This window comes from Podarcis muralis, chromosome 16 (assembly GCF_964188315.1).
Source record: "Podarcis muralis chromosome 16, rPodMur119.hap1.1, whole genome shotgun sequence".
Taxonomy (NCBI): Eukaryota; Metazoa; Chordata; class Lepidosauria; order Squamata; family Lacertidae; genus Podarcis; species Podarcis muralis.
This window is the reverse complement of record NC_135670.1, coordinates 14834564-14860198: the sequence shown is the minus strand read 5'-3', so window position 1 is coordinate 14860198 and position 25635 is coordinate 14834564. Positions and strand designations below refer to the sequence as shown.

The window sequence follows — 25635 nt, the reverse complement described above, 5'->3', positions numbered from 1 at the left end:
AACCATTTCATTTTATCTACTCCGCTCCCTGCTGCCAGATTTGCTTTCTTTCTACTATGCCGTTTTATTGCATGGTTTTATCTTTTTACTGTATGTAATGTATTGGTTTATCAGATTTGATTCTCAGCTGCCATGAAGCCTTGTGTTGTTGTTGTTGTTGTTGTTTAAAAAAGTAGGATATAAATCCATTTTTAAAAATACATGCAATGAAGACCCCAGCTTTGACCCCCCCCCAACAGCAACATCCTTTAGGAATCCTGTAAAAGGGCGAGGGGAGCAACCGCAGAAAACAATGCATTTTAAAAAGGGTGGTAGGGAAAGAGTTAAACACTACTATTGCCCCCCCCCCCAAACAAACATACATTCACTGCCTCTCCTCCTCCTCTCAGCATTATGGCTTCTGGAGGCTGCTTTTAATTAAAAAACACACCCAAAACATTTGGGTGTGTGATGTGCCGGCAAAATAGGAAGCTGAAATCCAGGTCTGTGTTTAAAATCCGGGTCTGTGTTTAACATCCTGCCGTGGGTGTCATGGAACTCCCTGGAGGAAAGCAAGGAAGCAAATGGGCAAGCAGAGGGTGATAGGAAGTTCCCGCCCCACTTGGATCCCATTCTGGCCATAGAAGAGGAGCAGGAGCCCCCCCCAACCCATCTTCTCCTCCCCTTCTCCACAGTTGGTAAGAGAAGAGCTGTGAAAGCTTGAGGGAAAGTGGAAGCATCAGGAGGAGATCCCGGTGTGTGTCCCCCTCCAATTTCCCTCAGTTCCTCCCCCCATTCCTTTAAAAAAAATGTGTGGCAAAATGTTTCCCCCTTTCCCAGTTTTTCATTCCCCCGCGCCCCAGGCCTTCACATCTCTAGCTCAGAGGCTAGTAGCCTGTTTTTCCATGTTCGCTGAAGACGACAGAATGAGCAGTCTGGTATTATTATTATTTTTTAAAGTCTCTGGTTAATAACTACCTTTAGTGGCTTTATTTACTATAGCAGAAAAACAAGGGGGGGGAGGAGTCTACCTGTGGCATCTCACAAAGCAATCCTATGCACGTTCACACACAAGTAAGTTCCACCAGGAGTAATCAAGCATTCATAGGACTGTAGCCTATTTGATCTTAGGAGGATGTAACGAAGCAGGGTTTAATCCTTATTGCCACCCTAACTAAGTTATTGTCACCTGAGCCTTCAGAGCACCAGATTAAACCCTGCTTCACAGCTGGTCTTGGAAAAGGTTGAATTCATTCAAACAGAGCATAATTCAAGATGGTGTGAAAATTCAGCACCTGGAAGAATCCCAGCTTTCAAGGAGGTGAAAAAGCAGGGAACAAGTTTCTGCTCAAGGTGCCTAATATATGCTTGACAGCATGTGGGCAATTCGTGGTGAAATATCACAAGGGGCTGAGTAAGATATCCAGTGAGGAAGAGGTGCAGCTTCCCCTTTCCAGCACTGGCAAAACCTGGAATGAATCATGTAGAATGAGTAGAATGAAGTGGCTCCATTTCTATCATTTATACATGTCACAGACTTTGGCTTTCCTTGGGGCAAAACCTGAGCCGCTTTGGGCAAATTTGGGCTCCGGGCATCGGAAAACAGGATAAACTAGATAAACTAGATAGCCCTTTGGTGTAGAACCAACTGAGCTCAGAAGAAACCAGCTTGCACCAGAAGCCGGTTCTGTGCACAGGGCCTATTGGCCAGCGCTTGTGCCATCTCCATCCCCACTCCCCAGCATGCTTTCTCATGGCTCTTTTCTGTGGATTTCCGCTTTCAGAACACAAATCCCCTCTCCTAAAAGGGTGAAGACTCCAAACCCATTTTGGGGCCCATCTGCGTTCACCGCAACCCACGTGGCTCCACTTCTTCCTCACCTGGCAGGCTCTGGCTTCTCTGACACTCGGGGGCTGGGAAGTCGAGGCCCTCCTCGAGCTCCCAGGGAGCCTTATAGGCCAGCTCCAGGTTGAGAAAATCCCACAGGGGCCCCCTCTTGATGGTGCTCATGTCCCCCTCCCCAGTGCTGCTGGGCCGCTGTTCCTCATGGACCTGAATAAAGCAAGGGAAAGGGCTTCTTAGTGGGGGAGACTGAGGGTGGAGAGGGTAATAGGATAGATGCAATGAAGAACAGTACCTTCTCTGTGGTGCCTGCTGGGCGAATGGTGAGGCTCCTGCAGGAGACAAAGGACTCATCAGAACAGAAAGAGGTGTATTGCCTTGAAAGGGGAATATTTGGGGCTCGGTTTGCGCCCACACAGACCAGGACTTGGCTCCAGAACCTAACTGCCAAAGCTCCACAATAAGCAAGGAACAGAGTGCCTGAGCATGTGCAGAGAGACTCGTTCTTCAGTTGCCAGCCTAAATACATTGGAGGTCAGGGCAGGGGAAGTTAAAAACTTCACAGAAGATTGGGGGCTGAGTTTGCCTGTCTGGAGATGGGAGTGGCAGAACTGCAGGATGGGGCCTCGCTGGAAAGGCAGCTCCACCTCTTCTGTCTCTGCCTGCCGGAGCTGAGACAGTAACAGAGGGCCAGAGGCGTACAAAGAGCTGAAGTCATAGAAAGGCAACAGCTCCCAAAGTTCTCCTCCTCCACCCAAGCATCAGCATACCTTTCCTCTAGTGCTTCTTCCACCGACTGAAGGAGGCTCCTAAAGAGGAGAAAAACAGCACCAAAAGTACCATCAGGAAATCGCACACCTGTGCAGCAGCCCTGCCTCCTTCCTTCTCCTCCCCCCCGCAACTACGTTAACCTCATTTCTAACTCCCTAAATTCCACCCCCTTCCTTGTAGGAAGGTGGCCCTTTTCCTGGTTGTCCCCTTAATAGCAGCAAAGCAGGAAGAATTCAACAGGCCCTGCTTTCCCCATCTCTGCTGGGGGAGAAAAAGCGGCCGCTCTCAAGCTCTTCCTCCCAGCAGGGAGGAAAAGGTGGCCATCCTGTTTCACAAAGGTGGGGAGGGATGAGAAACAGGGGCTCCTACCCACCTCCCATCACCCTACCCCTCTCCCAGGCTCCTTACTCTCCATCTCCTAAGACCATCCAGTTCTCCTCTTCCTCCTCCTTCTGCAAAACACACAAAAATTACTGTTAAATCTTAAGGCAAGAATAATTTGACGCACACACTCCCCAAAAATACCCAGTGAAAGAAGGAGCGGGGGGGATGGGGGAGGCAAGAAGCACCTTACCCTGGAAAGTCACCAACAGTCAAGAGTAGGCAATATCGGGTGAGGTGGGCCAATGACCCAGCTGGGATAGCTCAGCTGGGAGAGCATGAGACTCATAATCTCAAGGTTGTGGGTTCAAACCCCATGTTGGGTAAAATATTCCTGCATTGCGGGGGTTGGACTAGGTGACCCTTGTGGTGCCTTCCAGCTGTATGATTCGATGGATGAAATTTGCCCCCCCCCCCCCGTCAGAATTTCAGTTGGGAATTTCCCTCCCCAAACGCGCCCTGGGGCCAAAGCAAGCAATCCACTCATTCTTTTGCCCCTCCGAAACATACACACACACACACTGACTGACATTCTTACCAGACTGCACCAAGGCTCTGTTTCTTTCCTCAGTGGGGGCCCAAATTTGACCTGATTAACTATAAAAGAACAAACATCAGTCATTTTGCTCAGAAGTAGGGCTTCCTCACCACCACCAAGGCCCAAATGACTTCATGCCATTCACCCAAGAAAACACTTCCTATACCCTGCCTTCAAAGGCCACTGGAAGACAAGGGGGGGCCCTGCAGGATACCCCACAATAGCTCAGGACTTGGGGAGGGGGGGCAGAGGCGCTTTCCGGACCTCCTAGAAGGCAGGCTGCTGATGCTGGGAGGGAGAGGTAGCCATGAGGGTGGCACAGTGCAAACACACCAGCAGGAACACCAGACAGGCCCTGCCATGGAGTTTGCACCACGCCAACCTGACTGCCACCTCTCCGCCCCCCTCTGCTCAACTCCATGCCATTCTAAGCTCCTGGGGCACCTTTCACCCACCATCTCCAGAAGGAACTTTCACCAGCATCCCCCGCCCCAAACAGCTTTCCACTTTCACTAGGGGGCTTCCCATGCCACGGGAGAGTCTGGAGAGAAATCAGGCTGATTTAAAGCCCCACCGGAGAGAGAAATCAGGGTCCAAACAGGTGGGCGGGGGAGCCGGGGGAGATGAGGAACTTACACTGGATCTCTGCAAGGGTCCCTTCGACTGGCCCGTGTGGCTGATGGGAACGGATTTTGTCAGGAAAAACTTCGTAGGCCTGAGTGGTTTAAAGAGAGAAAGCCAAGCATGCCTAAGAACTCAGTCAGAACAAAGAGCCTCCAGGGCAGCTTTCACCCATCGGGTGCCTTCCGTACGCTTTGGACTACAATTCCCATCAGCCTCAGCCAATGCATGGGAGAGCGTGTGCTCCACATGCAGGAGGTCCCTGGTTCAATCCCTGCTGCCACCTCCAGGAAGGGCTGGGAAAAGACCCCAGAGAGGGCCACTGCCAGGCAAGGCTGCCAACACTGGGCTAGACTGGCCAGTTTGGTGTGATGCGGTGGGAGGAAGATTCCCACGTCTCTCATTCTCAACAGAGGTGTTTAGGACCAGAACATAAAAGATAACAGCTCTGGCCTCATGGTAGCCCCCAATTGCCCGCACTCTGCCCCTGGGGTGGTAACTCTTGCCACCTCCTTTATCTGCTGGTTTCATAATGATGTTAGCTTCATTAGAGAGCTCTTTGAGACAGACACCTTGTGACTTCGATAAATTGTCTGGAATTCTGGGACCCTTCTTTTCTAATTTTATACAGACGCAGATTTCATCGCACGTATATTGTAATTTCAGCTTGTTAAGAAATTGAACTGTATCCTTCTCATATTAATTCTTACAAGTCTGGGTGATGAAGAATTGATCAAGACTGGCTGATGAAGAATTGAACGAAACAGATTGGTTATCCGGAAACTCTGTTCCGGCGATTTGGTGACAGGTTATGTATATATCGAACTTTTGAATTATTCTACAGCAACTGGTGAAGAAGATTTAGAGACTTTGGTTGTAATTTCTGATCATTTGTATTAGTTTCTAAATAGTGTTTAGTGCCGTTGTTTTTGCCATCGTGTTGTGTTATATTGTTCAGTAGCATATACTGTGGCAGTGAGTCCCACAAGTTAATTATATGCATTGCATGAAAAAAATCAGAGGTTGGAGTTGGAAAATCTCTGGGAGGTCCCCCTTCGACAGGATCTGCAGTGCAGACTGTTACAGCTCCAACAACATTCCTGCTGGGCCTTTTCTGAGCTGCCTCCTAGCAAAGGGTGCCCCCACCCCCCAAAAGGCAGCCTGTGACTCCACCGTGGAAGAGCTCTCACTCTTAGGAAGTTTCTTTTCCTATTTAGCTGAAATAAGCTTCTTGGCAGCTTCTACTCTTTGACTCTCGGGAGAGAACAAATCTGCTCAGTCAATGGCTTGGGTCTATGGCAGATTCCCCACTCCCTTCTGCCACCGCTTTTGGGGACCATACCTCTAAATCTCCATCATCCACCAGGGCAGCTGCTGCCAAATCCGGGTTCGTGGCTTTATCCAGTAGCTCAATGACTAAGACGCGAGCCAATGGCTGGCTAACGAAAGGATGCTGGTGGAGAGGAAGACAAGGTGAGAGGAGAGGAGGATTAAAGGTTCCCCCAAATGCCCGCCAAGCACAGGGCTGGCAGGCGGCATTCTTGGGCAGCTGCTGCAGCCCATCCTGGCACCTCTCCTGGGCAGCTGGATCCAGGTTTTAATTCCCACAGTGCCCCAGAGCAGAACAACACCAGGGCACTGTGGGAAATTAAATTAAAACTGTGGCTCTCACAGCAACTAAAGTATCTGCCATAAGGACAACAGAAGAGCCCTGCAGCAGCTGGATCAGGCCACCAGGAGGGGGAACAGCTAGTCCAGCATTCTGTTCCCACAGTGGCCAAGCACATGCCACAGTTGGAAGCCGCCAAACAGGACCGAGTGCAACAGTAGGGCTGCCATACGTCCGGAATTTCCAGGACATAGCCGGGATTCGGGATAAAATGTCTGGGGAAAGTTGGGTGCATGGCTGCCCATATCAGAAGTGTTGATTTTTGGCAATTTTCCTTTAAAAAAAAACACCAGGTAAAAATAAGAATTTTGTTTGGAGATTTCACTTTAAAAAAGCACAATTTGGGGCATTTTTAAAAAAGACACTCCTGTAATTCTCTGGAAGGAATCTCTAAGGATGGAGTTGTCGTTCTCCGCCCTCTCCAAGCCCACCCACCCCAACTTCCGTCTTGAGTCACCTGCAGGAGTTTTTCAGCCACGGGACGCTTTTTGGGGTTCTTGGTTAAGGAGAGTTTGAGGAAATGGTGGAAATCTGCCGACCTGGAAGGGAGAAAGGGAAGGTAAGACAAGCTAAAAAGTCGAGTGTCTAACTGAGTAACCAGAAGGCAGTGAGCACAACAGCAGCCCTATCCCAGCAATGCCCCAGCAGCTGGTATTCAGCAGCAAACCGCATCGCAGCCTGAAACCATTACTATGGATAGCTTTATCCTCCAAGGATTTGCCAATTCCCCTTCAGAACATCAGAAGAGCTGATCAGGCCATCCGGTCCGGCATCCCGTTCTCACAGTAGCCAGATGATCAAAGAAGCTCTCCAGCTGGATAAAGCACAACAGCAACAGAACTCTCCACCCTTAAGAGTCCCATAGGGGCGGTTTGCACCATGGGACCTCCGGAGTTTGCCTGCCTCCTCCCACTCAGCCGCCCTACAGCTGGGGGGGAGGCAGTGGAAGGACCATTTGGGCAGGGCAGCGCCTGCGCACATCCAAGCCACCACGTCTCTCCCAGGAGAGACACGCAGCTCGAACGTGCTACAGGCCCTGCGGCGAGTGCCGCGCGGCATTTTGTCACCCCCCTCAGTGGTGACACCTGGGGCGAACCACACCTGCCACACACCCCTTCCTCCGCCACTGCTGAGGACAACCAGCAGCCAACCAGAGAAGTCAACGTGCCAGTCAGAGCGGATATGACTTGGATGGATGGAGAAATAGCTTAACTCTGTGAAAGGCAGCTTCTTCTAGTCCTCCACCCACTGTAGCTTCTCAATAACCCTGATAAGGGAAGCTAAGAGAGAAAACAAGTGGTTCGAGGATACAGATTTGTAGCCAAGCAGGAATCAGAACCCAGTCCACCGACCTGTCCATTGTGAAACTGCATTTCACTGGCATAAGGTGGTCAGATCCAGCCTTCTTTACACACAACCGAAACCCAGCAGAGGGAGCAGGTCTGCCCTCCTGCACAGCCCTGTTGCTCAGTCACTCACCAGCAGGCCTTGTCTTTTAGCTTGGGGGGCTGGAAGCTGCTTTTCGACATCAGCATCAAGGCCCTGAAGGGAAAGACAAAACAAGGATCATCTTTCCTGCTTCGTTCCTCCTGCATGTTTTAAAAAAGGCACAATACCTGCCTCTGTTGTCCCAAATCTGTCCCCACCTCACCCCCCCCCCATTTGCTGGTTATGTCTGATGTTCCAACATGCTAACCCATGGGTAGGCAAAATAAGGCCCTGGGCCAGATCCGGCCCAATCGCCTTCTAAATCCAACCCGCGGGCGGTCCGGGAATCAGCGTGTTTTTACATGAGTAGAATGTGTCCTTTTATTTAAAATGCATCTCTGGGTTATTTGTGGGGCATAGGAATTCGTTCATATTTTTTTCCAAAATATAGTCCGTCCGCCCCCCACAAGGTCTGAGGGACAGTGGACTGGCCCCCCGCTGAAAAAGTTTGCTGACCCCTGTGCTAACCGCTAGGAGGGTCACTCAAGAAATCTGGGCCTGGTTTTCTGCACCATTGTGGGTCCAGTTACCCGCCCCCCCCCCCCACAGTTGCCTTTGAAAAAGAAAAGGGCTACTACATACAGGTTCAGACCATGCTTCTCTCCTGCACGCAAACTAACTCTGCTGAGTAGGTCTGAGATTGTTATTAGTGGGGCACCAATGTCAACAGACAGCCGGCACGTCACGTAAAACACACACCGCTCTGAGAGCAGGCAAAGCCAGTCTTACTGGAGAGGCCTCCGTGTGGCATTTCCTGTTGTTTAATCCTCCCGCCCACTAGAAGCCTGCGTGTTTGTGTGTGCGCGCGCTTTGTGCGCCTGTCCTCACAGGATCCACATGCAGGCTGTTTCTTAGCAGAGGTGTGGTTAGCCATCTCAGACACCATTCACGCTTCTCCCATAAACCTGGAGCTGGGTGGTTGTGACTGAGGCTGGGATCTCACAGGAGACGGTGGGGGCAACTCCCCTTTCCCTCCCCACACTTGCCTAAAGCTGCTTCAGGTGGGTGTGGGGCCTCAAAGCTATGCAGAGCCACCACCCTCTTGGACGGCCAGGAAAAGGACTCAGGTCACCAGCTGCAACCCCCTCTGCAGCCGAAGGCAGCCAGCCGGGTACCTAATTATTTCCTTTGCTATTTTTATGTTATTTCCACCCGCTTCATCTCTATAAATAAAAATATTGACAGGCTGGAACATGTGCAGAGGACGGCGACCAAGACGATAAAAGGTCTGGAAACCAAGCCTTAAGACTGAGGAACGGCCGTGGGAAGTGGGTATGTTTAAAGGAGACACAGAGGAGATATGATTGCCATCTTCACAAGGAGCAAGCTTTTCCTTCTGCTCCGGGTTCTAGGACCCAAATGGATTCAAGTTACAAGAAAGGAGATTCTGAATCAACATCAGGAAGAACTTTCTGACAGTAAGAGCTAATCGACAGTGGAACGGACTCCTACTAAATGTGGTGGACGCTCCTTCCTTAGAGGTTTCTAAGCCGAAGTTGGGTGGCCATCTGTTATGCATAATCTATGTGAGATTCCTGCATTGCAGGGGGCTGGACCAGATGACCCCCTCGGGGCTCCTTTCCAACGCCACAATTCTTGCAGTGTTTCCTGCAAGGGTAACCGTTTTTGCACCCACGTTTTTTTGTTTTTTAAAGAAAGGAATACTTCAAGGGATTTGCTTGCACACATGCTTTCCTGAAAACAGCATCCACAGTGGCTTGATTGGCAGATTCTGCTTCTCCTTGACAGTGTTAAAGGCAGGATACGAGCAGCGGCTGAGGAAAAGGGCCCTCGCGAACAGATGGCGCTGCCAGATTCTCTTCAACGCCAACGTGCCATCCGTTCCTCTGGCACCAGGCTGGATGCCAGGGAGGCAGGCAGGCAGGCAGTTGGGTCGGGGTTAGGATAACTTGGCTACTGGAGTCCATGCCCTGGGAACCTTAAGGCTGGACTACTGCAAGCCACTCTACCTGGGGCTGCCCTTTGGCCAAAAGCTAAACGGCTGATGGGGGCAGACGGCTTGGTAGCATGGGAAACCTCTGCTAAAACCCCTGCACTGGCTGCTCCTGTTGCAGCCAGGTGAGGCTCGAGGCTCTTCTTTTGATGTAACAAAGCCCTGAGCATCTTGGGCCCAGGATACCATAAGGACTACCTGAACCCCTGCATCCCAGCTCCGTCACTGAGATCATCCAGAGGTGCACTGCTAGCCAGAGCCTCAGCCGGTCCTCACTGGGAGAAGGGCTTTTAGTGCTACATTATAGAATGCTCTTCGAGCAGAGATGCGGCGGGCACCCTCTCACTTTTGACTCCCAAGAATCTCCTGAATACCTTTTCATGTAGACAGACCTCTGCAGCTCATGGGCCAGCCGTTTTAAATATCCTTTTGTGCCATTTCTAAAGGTGATTTCTATTTCATTGTACAGTTGTACGTCGGAAGTTTAATGCCCTGCGAGTCGAATGTTTTGGCTCCCGAACACCGCAAACCTGGAAGTGAGTACAGTGGTACCTCAGGTTAAGTACTTAATTCGTTCCAGAGGTCCATTCTTAAGCTGAAACTGTTCTTAACCTGAAGCACCACTTTAGCTAATGGGGCCTCTTGCTGCTGCCGCGCCACCAGACCACGATTTCTGTTCTCATCCTGAAGCAAAGTTCTTAACCCGAGGTATTATTTCTGGGTTAGCGGAGTCTGTAACCTGAAGCGTATTTAACTTGAAGCGTATGTAACCCGAGGTACTACTGTTTGCGAACGTTCTTTGGAACCCGAATATCCGACGCAAGTTCCGCAGCTTCCGATTGGCTGCAGGAGCTTCCTGCAGCCAATCGGAAGCCGTGCCTTGGTTTCTGAACATTTTGGAAGTCGAATGGACTTCCGGAACAGATTCCGTTCAACTTCCGAGGTACGACTGTATACATATTCACAGAAACACAATACTGTGCAATTGGGAGGGTCCTCCAAGAGTCATTTAGTCCAGCCTTCTGGCAATGCAGGGATAACAGCTAAAGAATCCCTGACAGGTGGCCATCCAACCTCTGTTTAAAAACCTCCGAGGAAGGTGAGTCCACCACTTTCCAAGGGAGTCCGTTCCACTGTCGAAAGGCTCTTACTGTTGTGCGCTGCCCTGATATTTTATGATGCGGCCATATAGAAAGATTTCAGTAAATACAGGCAACTCCCCATTCACACACATTCAACTGAGGCTTAACTTTTGAGCTCACCTCATGGGGTGCAGGTCGAAGAGGGGCGGCTGCAGCTCCGCCAGCTCAATGGCCGTGATGCCAAGGGCCCAGATATCGCACAGGTGGTTGTAGCCTCCTTTCTTCTCCACCGCAGCCACCTCTGGCGCCATCCTGGGAGGACGAGAAGGGGCGCAGCTGAGCCAAACAGCCGCCCTGGGAAAGGGGGGCCTGCACGGACCTGAAGCTGTGGCTGTCCAGAGAATGACTTCTCCATCGCCTGCTGCTGCCTGGTCCTCCCTGCAACTGCCAACCTGTGAGGAGAGCTCTGCCCACTAGGCAACACCTCCCCTCCACCAGCCAAGGCTAAGAAGGTGCTTCACATACAACAACCTTGCAGGGATGTTCAGAACCACCATCCCATGCTGCAGGCCGAAGGACTGAGGCAGCGAGTGTTCAAGGCCACGAGGTACGTTTGTGGCCAAACTGGGGGCTTCATGGCCCCCACAGCTCACCCTCCAGACAGAGAGGGTGCAGAGGAAGGAACAGAGCGCTGCCCCCCACCCATATTACCAATAGGGGGTCCCAATGAAGGAGTTCCGCTTCGCCACAGACGCCGTCAGCTCTGCAGAGACCCCAAAATCCGCTGTGGGAAGGAAGGAGGTGGTTTGAGAAAGGCAAACGTTCCTTGCTCAGGTGGTGGGCCAGAGCAATCCAGGCTCCACAGGAGTAGGGTTCTGGGCCAGACCCTACACCCCCCCCCCATAAAACCCTTCAAATATCCCTGGGCCCACAGCCCTCAACCCACCCAGAATATTTTCATTTATTAATTTATGGCCTACATTTGTAAGGCTGCACAGCAGCCTACGTTCTCCAGGTATCTCACAGAAACCGAACGAACAAAATACAATATTAAGAAATGCCAAACTGGGGGGTTGAAGCTGGCATGCCAGACCCCAGCTCTGCTCCTGAGCCACCGCCACACCCCTAGAAAAGATAGCGAGATACAGCCAGAGTCCCTGCTTTAAATAAATACCGTACTTTCCCATGTATAAGACTAAGGTTTTTTTACTTTGAAATAAGGTTAAAAATCTGGGGGCGTCTTATACACGGATAGCGCATATGCCCATTTTCTAAATTTGGGGTCCCCAAAAGTCGGGGGCATCTTATACATGGGGGTGTCTTATACAGAGAAAAATAAGGTAAATCGATCTGGAGCAAAGCCAGAGGGATGTGAAGAGGTAGACCAAAGCCACCCCTGCAGTCCCCAATCTGGAGGTCCCTGCTAAGTGCAGCAGCCTGGGACACACCCAGTCAAGGCCTGGCCACTATGGATGGTCGAGGGAAGGGGAACCCGCAGATGAAGGTATTTAGAGGAAGATTTTGGGAGTGGCAGCTGGAAGTAGGAAAGGCTTGCCACAAGAAAGCAAGCCGAGAAGAGGAACTGACCGAGTTTCACGTCTCCGTTGGCCGTAAGCAGGATGTTGGCCCCCTGGAAAAGAGACAGAAGAAAGGGAAGAGAATCGCAGCTATTGTTGCCAAAGCAGAATGGGGTGGGGGTGGGGAGAGAGAGACTGCTCCCCTCCCTTCCCACCCACCCAGCCTTGCCTTCCTCCTCCGAGGCTGACAAAAGCAACCCCAAAGGGCGACTGAGCCCAGGTGACTGAGCCTAGGTTAGCCAAGCCCTGGATTCTGCAGGGAAACCATACCTTTATGTCCCTGTGCATCTTCCCTTTGGTGTGCAGGTGGTGAAGGCCCTGAAAAGAGGCAGCAAAGAGAAGCATCAAGCCAGGACAAAGCAGGATCTAAGTGTTGTTGTTAGCCAAGGTTAAAAACTGCAAGCACAGATTTACACTGGGTGGGGAGAGGGTACCCCGCCGACTGGAGGAAGCTGGGGTTTCACATTTCGAGAGAAGGAGAGAAGGAGAAGGGGGGGACTTATCTCTATCCACCTTCACACCATTCAGCGCAGGATTTAGGGCGGTGTGGGTAGTTCCCCTGCACAGGGTGCTGAGCCCAGGGGCGCCAAATTGAGAAGATCCCTAATGGAGGAGTTCCATTTGGGGGTACCAAAGTCTGCCCCTGCACCGTGCCAGACCCTCCAAGTGTCTCTGTTTCCCAGGGACAGTCCCAGATTTACAGAAGCACTCCCCTGGTTTCTGATTTGATCCCGGAATATCCCACTTTCCCTTAGGATGCCCTTATTTTCACCGGAGAAATGCTGGAGGGTATGGAGTTATGCAACCCCTGAGCCAAGGAGATAAGTAACGATGCAACCTTTAGAGGAAATCTGAAGTCAGTCCTGTATAGGGAAGTTTTAAAATGTTTTGTTATGTTTTTATATATGTTGGAAGCCGCCCAGAGTGGCTGGGGCAACCCAGTCAGATGGGCGGGGTATAAATAATAAAATTCCTATCATTACGGTATAGGACGTCCCTATTTTCATTGGATTAGTGTTGGCGGGTACACGCATAATTTGGTAAATCTCAGTTGTATGTTTTGCACCAATCTTCTTTCTTCCAAGCTAAAAACTCCCCAGACGTTGCAGCCTTTCGTTCCAGAGATTCAGTCCAGACACACACACACACAAAGAGCTAGTGACCTACATTCCACTCCCTGCCATTGTAGCAGTTTCTCTCAGCTGCAGGAAGGCAGGAAAAGAACAGAGCAGCCAGCGGGAAAATGGGGCTTCCTGTCAAAGGTGTGGAGCCTCCGTCTGTATGATGCCGCAGAGTCACAAAGCAGGAGGGAAATGAGGGCAGAGGCCACGGGGCTTGGTTTGGATAAAGAGAAGTGGGAAGACTGTGAGGGGGATCTTTCCCCGAAAGCCTCTTCCTAGTCCTGGATTGCCGAAAAGCCAGTTGTGGTGTACACATTGAAGAAATGGGGGACACAAACACACAAAAACCACTCCGTACATGCTCAAGGGACCTCTTAAACCAGGGGTTAGCAAACTTTTCCAGCAGGGGGCTGCCGGTCCACTGTCCCTCAGACCTTGTGGGGGGCCAGACTATATTTTGGAATAAAAAGAGAACAAATTCCTATGCCCCACAAATAACCCAGAGATGCATTTTAAATGAAAGGACACCTTCTACTCATGTAAAAACACACTGATTCCCAGACCGTCCGCGGGCCGGATTTAGAAGGCGATTGGGCCAGATCCGGCCCCCGGGCCTTAGTTTGCCTACCCATGTCTTACACCATGTGTGTTTCTTATGCTGCAGATCCAAACCTAGCTCCGAGTTCCAATTAAGCTCCGAAGGCGCCTCTTTCGACAACCCTACATTTTTGCAACCACACCTGAGCTGGGAGGGGAGACAGAATAACCAGGCAGAGACTGACTCCTGCCCCGGGTGCAGACACGGGGCACTCTGGCACTTCACACACACCTGCTCACTCTGGCTTTTGTTGGCACCGAATAAAAAGAAAGCTGGCTGCCCACACCCACCTGGCACGGGTCTGAACGTGCCGCAAGCTCAGCCCCGCCCACCCACTCACCTGGAGGGTCTCCCGGCAGACGTAGGCGATCTGCTTCTCCGAGAGGGGACCAGTGGCTGGAGGCGAGAAGCAGAAAAGGTGAGTCAATTGCATCTCGTGTCGCCTGCCACCCCAACGCTAATAAAAGCAGGTTTTTGCCTATGTAGACTTGGCAATTGGGTTTCCCCGAGCAAAACTCTGCAGGCGGGCTTTGCTTATTAAGGTGAAATTTAAAGCTAGGAGAGAGAATTGTGTCTGGGAATGAGGGAGATGGCTGTTTTGACTCAGTGGGGGGGGCGCAGGGGTGCTCCTCAATTACACAGCGCTGCTTAGGAGAGATGGGCTTATGACCTTGTCTGCTTGGGCTTCTGCCTCTGCAACACGTGGCTTGGCTTCCTTTCATGAGCCGTCTGCAGGGCTCGCCACTCTCTGCCTTCAGGACCTGGGAGGGGTCTGGTTAGTGGTTGGGCCCCAGAGTGTGGGGGGGTGGGGTTGGCATCTTCCATTTAAACTCTTGCAGGATGAAGGTTAAGAATGCCAACTGCCAACCCCGTGAAATAAACAGTCCACAGTGCCCTCCTCCGAGAGGGGAGGAAGCAGGTGCTATTGTGTCTGTCTGTTCGTCTACTCCCCCCCACCGCGTTAATTGTTTCCCTAGGCCCCACTTCCTCTCAGAATCTCCTCAGGCCAAACCTCCCTGGAAGGCCTGGCAGAGCCGTTGTGCTTCACAGCAGCCACCAGGAGCTTCTTCCCACACTTTATGCCATCTCTTAAAAATTCTGCTGGACATGGAGACGGGAGCCTGAGCAGAGTCTCCTCTCCCACCTCGTTAGTAAACCAACTTCAGGGAGCCAAAAGGGGAAGTAAAACCCACCAGAAGCAAAGTACCGGTTACGACAGACCAGCGGCAGGATGGTTTCCTATTTTGTCAAGGGGGGTGTGTGTGTGTGTTCTCCTCATGTCTGCGACGACAACAAAGGCAGGCAGAATAGAAAGCAGGGGTGAAGGGGAGCAGAGACCGGTTTCCAAGGGACAAACTGGACCCTAATGCAGACACCAACACCTCCAGGAGTTCTCCTTCTGGACCTCATGGCAGGAGGGCTGATTTTTATCAGGGGGAGAGGAGCAGGGGAAGACACAGGGGTGGCTTTTTTGGCGGGAAGCAAGGAAAATGAAAGAAGAGGAGTGCTGAGGGACACCCTGAGCCTCTGGTCGACTTGGGTCCTCATGCCCAGCCAGAGAGTTGTGCAAAAACGGTGGGCTGGATCCAGCGTCAGCTCTGCTCAGAGTAGATCTGTTGAAATGAATGACCAACTTGGGTCTGCCCATTTCAACATTTCTGCTCTGAGTAGAACTGTGCTGGATGCAACCCATTTTCCCCAGCAGTGAAGCTCCAGGAATACACCCACACTGTGAGCACAATATTGTCCACACCAGGTGCGGGGAGCCTTTTTCAACCTGAGGGCCACATTCCCTCCTAAGCAGCCTTCCAGGGGCCACATGCACACACTCCCCTGCCTCCAAAGCCACCCAGGAAGGTGCAGGAGGGGCAAGGGGGCATGGCCAGGGAGGGGCGCCATTCGGGAGAGGGAGCGGTTGATGTACAGCCCACAGACTGGCATTTTCTCCATCCCTGGGGCTACAGACTGGCTGAGCCAGAGCTGCTTTGCCAGCCCTCCCTAGAGATGCTGCTGGGGATTCATCCTGGGGCATTTTGCGAGCAAAGCTGGTGCTCAGTCACTGAGCAAGGACCTTTCTCCTAGACCCTGGGGTTGGTGCTCCACTCTCTCTCTTTCAAAGAACACAATAAAAGTTGGGGGAGGGGGAGAGTCCGAAGGGAAGGGCATCTAAGTGTGGAAAAGAAAGATAGAGAAAGACAAAATGCCCGGTCCATGTGCCTCGCCAGTGTCCTTCCTTCCTTCAGCCCATCTCCAGTTCTGCAAGGCAATGCAAGTCTGGGAGGGGCCAGGTATCAGCGGCAAGAACATCTGCTCTGCATGCAGAAGGTCCCACGTTTAAGCCTTGCTGGCATCTCCAGTTCAGAGGAGGACCACGGAGCAAAACAGGTAGAAACTCACTGTGGTAGATCTCCTGAAGGGATCCCCCTCCACAGTATTCCATACAGATCCACAGGCGCTCATTCCTAAAGGGAGACGAAAAAAGCTTGTGGGAATGGCCCTTCCTCAGCTCCCAAAGCGGCCCCTCTTTCTCCCACCTGCCACCCTTTGAAGGGGCACCCAAATAAATATCTTGCCCTGAGGCAACAAGAAAACTGATCTCTTGAAGGGCTCCCCCGGAATATTCCACTCAGATCCCATAAGCATCCATTCCCAAGACACACACAAAAACGAAATGTCACCACAGAGCCAGCTAATTCCATCCACGAGGCCTGAAATATTTCTCTTTGGGCAAGGAATTCTGGATGAGTTCAGTTTCTACACTCTGAGGGCCCAAGATGCCTCCTTCTGCTTAATTTCATCTCAAGCATATCCTATAAAATACGTGGTTGATTTTTCTGCCTCTGACAGCCCTAGATAGGAAAATAAAGTTCTCCACAGGTGCATTCTCCATTTGGAGAGAAGGCAAGCCCATCCCACCAAGTCTGAATCCATCCATGCCAAATACCAGGGACTAAGTGTCAAGCATCAAACCTGCCGCCCCACAATTCTGACTACACTTTCGCAACCACATCACTACACCTCAGCCGCCCTGCCCTCCTGATTCCAGTCCTTTTTCCAAAAGGTCCAGCCTCTCACCTGAGGTAGCTGCCGAAATAGGCCACCACGTTGGGGTGGCGGCAATCCCGGAGCGTGGTGATCTCCTGCTGGATGGATCCGATGTCATCCCCTGAGGAGAGGAAGAAGGACAAACCATTTCCTTTGCTCCAAAAGGGCCTCTCTGTCACTACCGCCCTTTATCCGACAGCTTCAAATTCCAACGTGTTCTAAAAATCCACGTGGTGTGCGTGACACACCTGGGGAGCTGGCTACCAGTACCTCTGTTTCAGACATTACGGGTAGGTAACGTCAGATTTAAAAATAAATGAATAAAAGCATGTTAAGGTGTAATTTTAACACTTTTTTTTTAAATGGCAGGTATATTAAATGTCTCTTTTAATAAGCATCCTGCTGTAGCACAATTAGACGTACTGCTGGATGTGTTTAATGGTTCTTGTACTTGCTTTAACTGGTGGGTGCAGTTGTTTTGAATTGTTTTTAAATGTTATACGTTAATTTGGATCTTGTACCTGTACAGTGGTACCTCGGGTTAAGTACTTAATTCGTTTTGGAGGTCTGTTCTTAACCTGAAACTGTTCTTAACCTGAACCACTCCTGCTGCCGCCAGAGCACGATTTCTGTTCTTATCCTGAAGCAAAGTTCTTAACCCGAAGTAATATTTCTGGGTTAGTGGAGTCTGTAACCTGAAGTGTATGTAACCCGAGGTACCACTGTATTTGTGGGCTGGGATAAAACATTATCAGGTATCTTGACAGACGGGAGACATGCCACATCCCCCAAATTTCTGTTGTAGACCGCCTCTTTCTGCGACACCTGTATGATGCTTTTGGTTGGTCCTTGGCTAAGGGGCTGGGCAATTTCTAAAGTCTTCAAAAGTTCTCGCACACCTTTGTTCTGGGGCGTCACCTCCTAACAAAACGGGGAGGGACTTCTGTTGCAACAGGAAAATTGGATCCTGCCTCCATCCATTCTTCTGTGACCAATAATGGACTCAGGGGACACAGAGACTCTTGACAGAGAGTGGTGCTTAAATGCCAACCCCAATTTTTTCTATAAGTCTTGCGCACTGCCTCTGACCCAGCACATTTCCCAAACCAACTAGTTCTGAAAGAGGACTTGCGAAGTCCACCTTGCTGAAGAAGCAGCCACCCCACCACAGCTTACCTGGATCAAGCTTCACTATCTTAATGGCCGCCAGTTCCCCAGTCTCCGTGTCACGGGCCTGCAAGGGGCAAGGAGAGGAGGGGGGATAATCAGTCAAAAAGCGTCATTCGCCAAGGAGGGTCTGAACCCGCCCTTGCCCACAGCCTCAGGCAATTCCTGAGCCACCCGCCAACTGCTGCACTAGTTAGTGGCCTGACACACAAACATGTCACAGCTAGCGCACCTCCTGGTGTGAACAAGCGGGACACCCCACCCCGCAAACAGCTTTGTTCTTCCACACAGAATTCACAGGAAATCCTCCCCCCCCCAACTCCGCCCACCCCAGTTTTCCAAATTCCCATTGTCACGGTCATGACGCCAAAACGTGAGGGCTGGTTGGAGATCTGCCTGCGTAAAACAATAATAAAATATAATAGTGTGTTCCAAGAAGGATCACCATTGAAAACAGCACCCCAGCCACACTCCGTAATTAACTAGAACAGGATCACACCAACAGGGCTATAAACCTTTTAAGGATACCTTTACTGGTGGGTGGGAGCGAAAGAAAGTAGGCCGGGATGACACCTGTATGGAAGGCCCCATCTCTTGTTTCTGCCACTCGGACTGATCTTTCAATTTGCAGTCCGTATATTTTTACAAGGTTCCTTTAATCGTTACAATATCAGCTCTTAAAGTCCCTGCTAGAATGATTACAGAATTCTATTAAGACTCCTAGCAAGGCCCAGCTGGTTCCTGACCACGTGCAGAGTGCATATGTCTTGACACTGAATAACCACAGCCATTTAAGGAGTCATGGGCTGGAGGTCAAAGGGCAAGAAGAGCATGCCCGTCTTTCGGAAGGAGCTCAGTCCTTTTAATCATCCTGCCTGGCAGTGAGGCAACTTCCTGCCATCCTGGCCGAGCTGGGCTCCCCTAGCAGAAAGGGAGTGGCGCACGTCAAAAATCCTCGTGACAAGCCGGGGAGGAAAGAGACAGGGTGACCCCCTCTCTCTTGGACAAAGGCGGCTTCCTCCTCACAAAACAGGTGGCCAAAAAAAAGAAGCCACCAGCCATCAGGAAGAGAAGCGGGAAGCCATGTTTCTAAAGGGACCCTCGTGATCTTAAAAGGCTCTTTGGGATTTCCATATCCTCTGCCTAGTCTGTTTAGTTTTGAAACAAAACTACCATTGAGAGAGAAGCCAGCCTGGTCTTGACAAAGAGAGGTGAGACAAGGCAGGGGACATTGCTGGGGTGTAACTTGGCGTCCTCTGCCAGAGGTGGCTGCCTCACTCTGCCCCGCTTTACCCAATGGCAGGGCTGGCCAGCCTTGCCCTCGTGAACCACTGAGGCCACGTCTGAACTCAGCCCCGGAACACAAAGTCTAAGAGTCGCAGCATCCTCTGTGCATGCGCAGAGTGCCTTTGCCACCAAGGATCGCCGCAACTGGGGCCACAAGGGTCATCTAGTCCAAAGCAGGAATCTTTTGCCCCATGTGGGGCTCGAACCCACCACTCTGGCTCTATCGTAAGGTTTCCCAAACTTGGGTCTCCAGCTGCTTGTGGACTACAATTCCCATCATCCCTGACCATCATCTCCCTCTCCTAATCTGCCCACTCCGACCCTTCTTTCCATCTCTTTAGGACACCATTTAGAGGACCCCTTGTTGCATTAGAGTTGTGGATGGGGCTCAGGCATCCCCACCAGGGCTCCTAGCCTGTTCCCGCAACCCACCTCCGAGCTGTAAACAGAACCCAGAAGTCCTGGCTCCCAGCTGGAACCCATTCTGGCCTCAAGAATCTCAGGAAATGCCATGCTGGGCTCAGAACAATGTGCCTGACTCCAGGGCGCAACGCAGGCTGCTGGATAAAGGCAGGGCTTGAATTTGGCGGGAGGGGAAGTGTAGCAGGAGCGCTGCTTCTCTCCAGGCTCCTGGGGGCCTACAGGAATGGAAAGACATCCCACCGCCCGCCCACAGCAGCTTCTGAGGCAGGCTACCAGGAATCCAGTGTGAAGGTCAGAAATGGGACTCTGGGTGCAGCAATACCAAACCTTGGACAATGGCTCAGGCCCATTCAGGGTCAGGCATCCCCCTCCCTTGCAGCCCAGGGTAACTGAGTTTGGGGCAGGAGGACAGCCAGTGTGGCACTGTCTTAGATTCCCGCATTGTAGGGGGTTGGACTAGATGACCCTTGGGTCCCTCTTCCAACGCTACGATTGTATGATTCCTAAAGTCCCCACTCAGCCGTGATGCTCACCCAGGTGAGTCACTATCTTTCATCCTGACCTACCTTACAGGAGGGCTGTGAAAATTAAAAGAAGGGAGAAGGGGAAGAAAGAATCCTGTATACTGTACTGGCTGGAGCTCCCTGGAGCAATATCTCAAGTAATGCCTCTCTCCACATGAACCTACCCAGAACCTGAGATCATCATCGGAGGCCCTTTTCATGTGCCTCCTTCACAAGCAGTTTGGAGGGTGGACACACGAGAACAGGCCTTTTCTGCAGTGGCTCCCCATTTGTGGAATGCTCTCCCCAGGGAGGCTCGCCTGGCACCTTCATTGTACACCTTCAGCCGCCAGGAGAAAACGTTCCTCTTCAACCAGGCCTCTGGCTGATTGACGTCCAATGCCCTTTTAAAATGTGTCGTGGAAGAGGGGATTATTGGGGATGTATTTGTCCTTATTTTTATTACGTATTCTATCTTTTTTATATTGTAATTTCATGTCGCAAACCTCCCAGAGATCTACAGGTATAGGTCGATATGCAAATTTATTAACGATGATAGTAATAAGCACATCAATACATATCAAGGGGGGGGGAGAGCATTTCTGCAGAGTTTAGAATGTGGTTTGACATGTGGTAACCCACAGCTGTCTGGTCCCACAAACGCGTTTCTACGGCTGGCACCCAGGTCAATCTGACTTGGTTGCCATGGAAGGGTAAGTAGGTGGACGAACGACGCTGCCACTCAGCAAGGGGTTGAGCTAGATGACCTCTGGCTCCCTCGCCACCTCCATTAAGGGAGCACAACATTATCCAATGGGATGTCCGGACAGGAAGGGCATCATGTGGGGAGAGGGGGGAAGGCAGCCTTCACCCAACTGGCACCCCTCCAGATGTTTTGGAGTTATACCCCGATCAGCCCCAGCAAGCAGGGATGGGAGTTGTAGTCCGAAACAGCTGGAGACCATCAGGTCAGTCAGGGCCTGCTTGTCCCAAATACCTCTGTGAGGAGCTTGAAGGAGGCATCCCAATGTCCTGATAATTTTTGTTAATACTACAGTGGTACCTCGGGATGCGAACGGGATCCGTTCCGGAGCCCCGTTCGCATCCCGAATGGAATGCAAGACGCAACGGCGCATCTGCATATGCGCGAGTCGCGTTTTGCGCTACCGCACATGTGCATGACGTTATTTTGAGCGTCTGCACATGCGCGAGCGGCAAAACCCGGAAGTAGTAATAATTATTATTATTTATACCCCACCCATCTGGCTGGGTCCCCCCAGCCACTCTGGGCGGCTTCCAACAAAACACTAAAATAAAATAACCTATTAAACATTAAAAGCTTCCCTAAACAGGGCTGCCTTTAGATGTCTTCTAAAGTTTGGTAGTTATTTTTCTCTTTGACATCTGGTGGGAGGGCGTTCCACAGGGCGGGCGCCACTACCAAGAAGTCCCTCTGCCTGGTTCCCTGTAACTTGGCTTCTCGCAGGGAGGGAACCGCCAGAAGGCCCTCGGCACTGGACCTCAGTGTCCGGGCAGAACGATGGAGGTGGAGACGCTCCTTCAGGTATACTGGGCCGAGGCTGTTTAGTAATGCGCTCCGTTCCTTTCGGGTTGCCACGGAGCGCAACTCGAACGCGCTCAACCTGAAGCGTATTCAACTCAAGGTATGACTGTACTGATAATGTCATCCTCATCATCCCACTCACTATTTTGCAAATGCACAGAAGGCAGCTCACATAAAATCAGCATGACACACACACAAAAGGCAGACCAACGGCCAACTTTACAACAAGATAAACAACAGCTAAAGCAACCAGCCATTAAAAACAGCAGCAGACTCATCACCAAAGAATATTTTTGTTATGACTGCTAGGGCATACTAGGGACTGCCAAAACAGGGGCAAGTCAACGTGATGCCCCCTAGATGTTTTATGGACTACAACTCCCATCAGCCTGCATGCCCAACAATCTGGGGTGATGGGAGTCCAACAATCCCTTGAGGGCCCCACAGGAGCTCAGAAGTGAAGCCCACCGTCCTCCTTGCAGTGCCCAATAACCTCTTCCATGATGCTATGCAAAGAAACTGTACACAATCTGATATATACACCGTATTTTTCGCTCTGTAAGACGCACCAGACCACAAGATGCACCTATCTCAAATAACTAGTAGGAATTATACAGGAAAGTATGAGAGCAAAAGGGTTTGAGGACTAGCAACCTGCGGGAGCTTATTGGCAAGGTTTCTGTCCATGAGCAGCCCAGTTTTAAGCCTCTGCTGGATTGTTGGACATGCGAACGCCCCAATGCCACCATTGAAGGCAGCAAATCTCTGCCAGCTGCAACACAGCCACCAACCTGAAGGAGAAACATTTCCCCCCCAATCCCAAAGCAATTTATACTGCAACAAAAACTGAATTATAACCATTGTGTAAATGGGAGGGGTACAGAGTGCAAAGAAATGCTTACAGTCAGATGATATGCAGGGAGTAAAAGCCTGGGTGCTGGATCAGACCGAAGGGGGCCCCTCAAATCCAGCATCCCAACTCCCTCTGGGAAGTGGAACAAGCAAACCATCTCCTGCCAGGGCAGCACCAATCCTGAGCAGCAGCCAGCGCCAGGCACGTGCCTCTGCCATCAGCACTGATTAGGCCAAGTCCCTTCCTTTTAAAGCTCACAGAAGTGGTGATGGGGGGAAATCCCATCGCTCAATTATGTGCAGCGGAAGAAATATTCTACTAGGTGGAAGGAGGCGCCCAGCTCCCACTCTCCTGCCTGGAGGGTGCTGTGCAAAAGACGCAGGAGGACAGACACCCGGCCTGGATGGGCCTCACTCAACAAGAGCCACCAAAACTCCCAGGACACAAAAAGGGTTGCTCCCGCTCCCTGTCCTTAGATCACCCTCTGACTTGGGGGGTGAACTGGGTGATCCGGCATCTAGAAGGGGACTGTGTCTCCAGCGAACAACAGCATCCTTGGAAGGTAGGCTCACTCTCTACTCCAAGAGCACCCAGCTTGATCTCTCTGTCTTGATCTTGCCACCCTCCCTGCCAGCCAATAGCAGCCCGCTTGGTCCTCTGGGACCCCAAGGCCATCAGCTGGGTGGCAGTCCAGTCAGGCCAGGGTCCCTCAACGGCCAAAGGGGGGGGGGTTTGAGGATGGTGGTGGAGGTGCAGCAGGAGCTCCAAAGGAAGGGGGGCGTCCCAACAAGGAGCGCCCCCCTCGCTGACATCCTACCCAAGACGCACCTACAGGCTTCCGACCCACGAACCTGACATAAACACCGGACACTCCACCCCCCCCCCCCAAGTCAACCCCGCACGCCGAGTCTCCCCTTAAAAGGGCTCACCGCTTTCGGGGGCTTGGAGGGGGACACCCAGACAGGAACCCAGGCGTCCGGGTCCCGCGGCCCCCACCCGGGCCAGAAGTCCCTGACGCTGGGGGTGGAGTCTCCCCCTCAGGGAGAGAAGGAGGACGACCCAGGCGTCCCGGTGCCTCCCCCCGCCTGGGGCCCCGCACACCCCTCCGCGCTTTCTCCCTCCCAAGGAACCCAGGCGTCCGGTTCCCCCCTCCCCCCTTCCCCGCCTGGCGCACCTTGTAGACATCGCCGTAGGTGCCGGAGCCGATGCGCTGGACCAGCTCGTAGCGCCGGCGCGGGTCCTGCAAGGAGACGTCGCGCAAGGCGCCGCTCATCCTCCCGCCCTCCCTGCCCGGCCGCCAGAGCCCGAGCCAGGGCCGGCGCGGAACAGCAGCAGCAGCAGCAGCAGCGGGAGCAGGAGCTGCCCGGGCGGCAGCGGAGGAGGAGGAGGAGGAGGAGGAGGAGGAGGAGGAGGAGAAGGCGCCGCCTTCGGGGCGGGGCGGAGAAGCGGCCTCTGGGGAGGGCAGGAAGGAGGCGCCGCCCGCTTCTCCAGCGACGACGTTTCCCAGAGTCGCGGCAAGGGGGCGCCCTCGCTCCCGGACTCGGGCGTCTCTGGGCATGTGCAGAGCGCCACCCGGAGGTCTTGCTCCTCAGCAAAACAAAACTGTAGACCACTCTTCGCCAACAGGGTGCTGCTGGTGGGAGTCCGAAGCCTCTGAAGGGCGCCACGTTGGCAAAGGCTATACTATATAAATACACACCCGCGCGCACATAGACCTTCGGGGCCCCAGCGCAGCCTCTCCGGCTGCAGGCACCTGTTTAAGGAAATCTTTCCCAGCTGATCATATGAATTATGACTGCTTAATCAATCCATCAGGGAAATCATCATTCATTTGCATATGAATTAAAATAGTTTTGACAGGAAAAACGAAGCAAGCATAATTTTATAAACCTCTTATCATGTTACCGCCTTTCCTCTAAACCAAAAGGTGTCAAATGCTGCAACCTTTCCTCATAGGGCAGGTGCTGCACCCCTTTGATCGTTTGGGTTCTGAACATTTTGCAACACTACAATTTCCTTTTTTGAAGTGAGGTGACCGTGCGCAGTATTTGAAACGCAGCTGAACCATAGATCTGTATAAGGGCATTATGATCCCCAGAATTTTATTTTCAATTCCTTTCCTAATAATCCCTTGCATGGAGTCTGCCTTTCTCACTGCCACTGCACTCAAGGTTGGCAACTTCATCAAGCTTCTATCACAAACCCCAAAGTCTCCCCCCATGTTCTGTTCTCCTGCATTGTAATGAGAACACTGAATTTCCCCGCGGTGCTGGGGACTAGGGCTTGGTGATATAGGTATATATTGATATATCATCCAAAACCCATTTGAAATCCATATTGTCATATCAGTTTCATAATTTTTGACCTGGTAATATATTGCAAATCATGGAGTGTGTGCTATGCAAAAATCACAACGTGAGGGAAAACATGAAGCCAGGCAATGCCTCTGCACAACTCTGTTCTTATTTCAGACATTGTGATCTATATTTAGCTGGTGATATATGGAAATGTTGAAAACCAGATATCGCCCAGCCCTGCTCAGGGCAAACACATAGTGGAAGGATTCAGGGGTCACTCTAGCAAGTCCAGCTGTACAGGTTTCTTTATGCACTGGACCATTCTTTTTGTAAAATAGGGGTGTTCAGAGGCCTGGTGCCAGCTCCTGGCATAGGGGAGCTATGCAAAGGCGTTTATGGCACGCCTTTCTTGCCCCTGGCAGTTGATGACACAGACCGCCCAGACTCCAGGCTCTTTCCTCCAGAAGCAGTGACAGATGGACTCCTCCTCATGGTCTGCTCTATATGGTGAAGATGCCAGCCCACAGACTCAGATCTCTTTGTGGTGCATGTGGGAAGAAGCGTCCTCTTCCAAGCAAGCACTTTCCATCTGCAGCTCTTCTGACAAACTGGGAACTCAGCCTGTTCTGGGCAGGGTTGCCCCCCACATCAAAGATCAGGATGGTAGCAGGGGTTTGCAACTAGATCAGGGGTCAGCATACTTTTTCAGCAGGGGGCCAGTCCACTGTCCTTCAGACCTTGTGGGGAGCCAGACTATATTTTGAAAATTAAAAAAAAGAACGAATTCCTATGCTCCACAAATAACCCAGAGATGCATTTTAAATAAAAGCACAAATTCTACTCATGTAAAAACACCAGGCAGGCCTCACAAATA

The 25635-nt window shown here is 51.6% G+C and overlaps 1 protein-coding gene and 1 non-coding gene across 2 annotated transcripts in view; one reads left to right on the top strand and one right to left on the bottom strand.

Moving 5' to 3' along the window:
• The window catches only part of MAP4K2 (mitogen-activated protein kinase kinase kinase kinase 2), a 39358-nt gene extending 15510 nt beyond the window's left edge, over positions 1-23848 (bottom strand). Inside the window, exons 1-18 of the mRNA XM_077920197.1 lie at positions 23639-23848; positions 17844-17901; positions 16698-16788; positions 16020-16084; positions 13963-14018; positions 12174-12221; positions 11914-11956; positions 11038-11110; positions 10507-10638; positions 7282-7344; positions 6260-6341; positions 5476-5586; positions 4149-4227; positions 3513-3571; positions 3002-3045; positions 2593-2631; positions 2118-2154; positions 1861-2032 (exon numbers count right to left, since the gene is read on the bottom strand). Of these exons, the coding sequence (XP_077776323.1) occupies positions 1861-2032; positions 2118-2154; positions 2593-2631; positions 3002-3045; positions 3513-3571; positions 4149-4227; positions 5476-5586; positions 6260-6341; positions 7282-7344; positions 10507-10638; positions 11038-11110; positions 11914-11956; positions 12174-12221; positions 13963-14018; positions 16020-16084; positions 16698-16788; positions 17844-17901; positions 23639-23737 (1351 nt within the window). The 5' untranslated portion in view covers positions 23738-23848. The remainder of the gene's footprint in view (positions 1-1860; positions 2033-2117; positions 2155-2592; positions 2632-3001; positions 3046-3512; positions 3572-4148; positions 4228-5475; positions 5587-6259; positions 6342-7281; positions 7345-10506; positions 10639-11037; positions 11111-11913; positions 11957-12173; positions 12222-13962; positions 14019-16019; positions 16085-16697; positions 16789-17843; positions 17902-23638) is intronic.
• Positions 3223-3300, top strand: TRNAM-CAU (transfer RNA methionine (anticodon CAU)). Its single transcript has one exon. It is a non-coding gene; the product is annotated as a tRNA-Met (tRNA).
• Positions 23849-25635: the final 1787 nt, after the last annotated feature.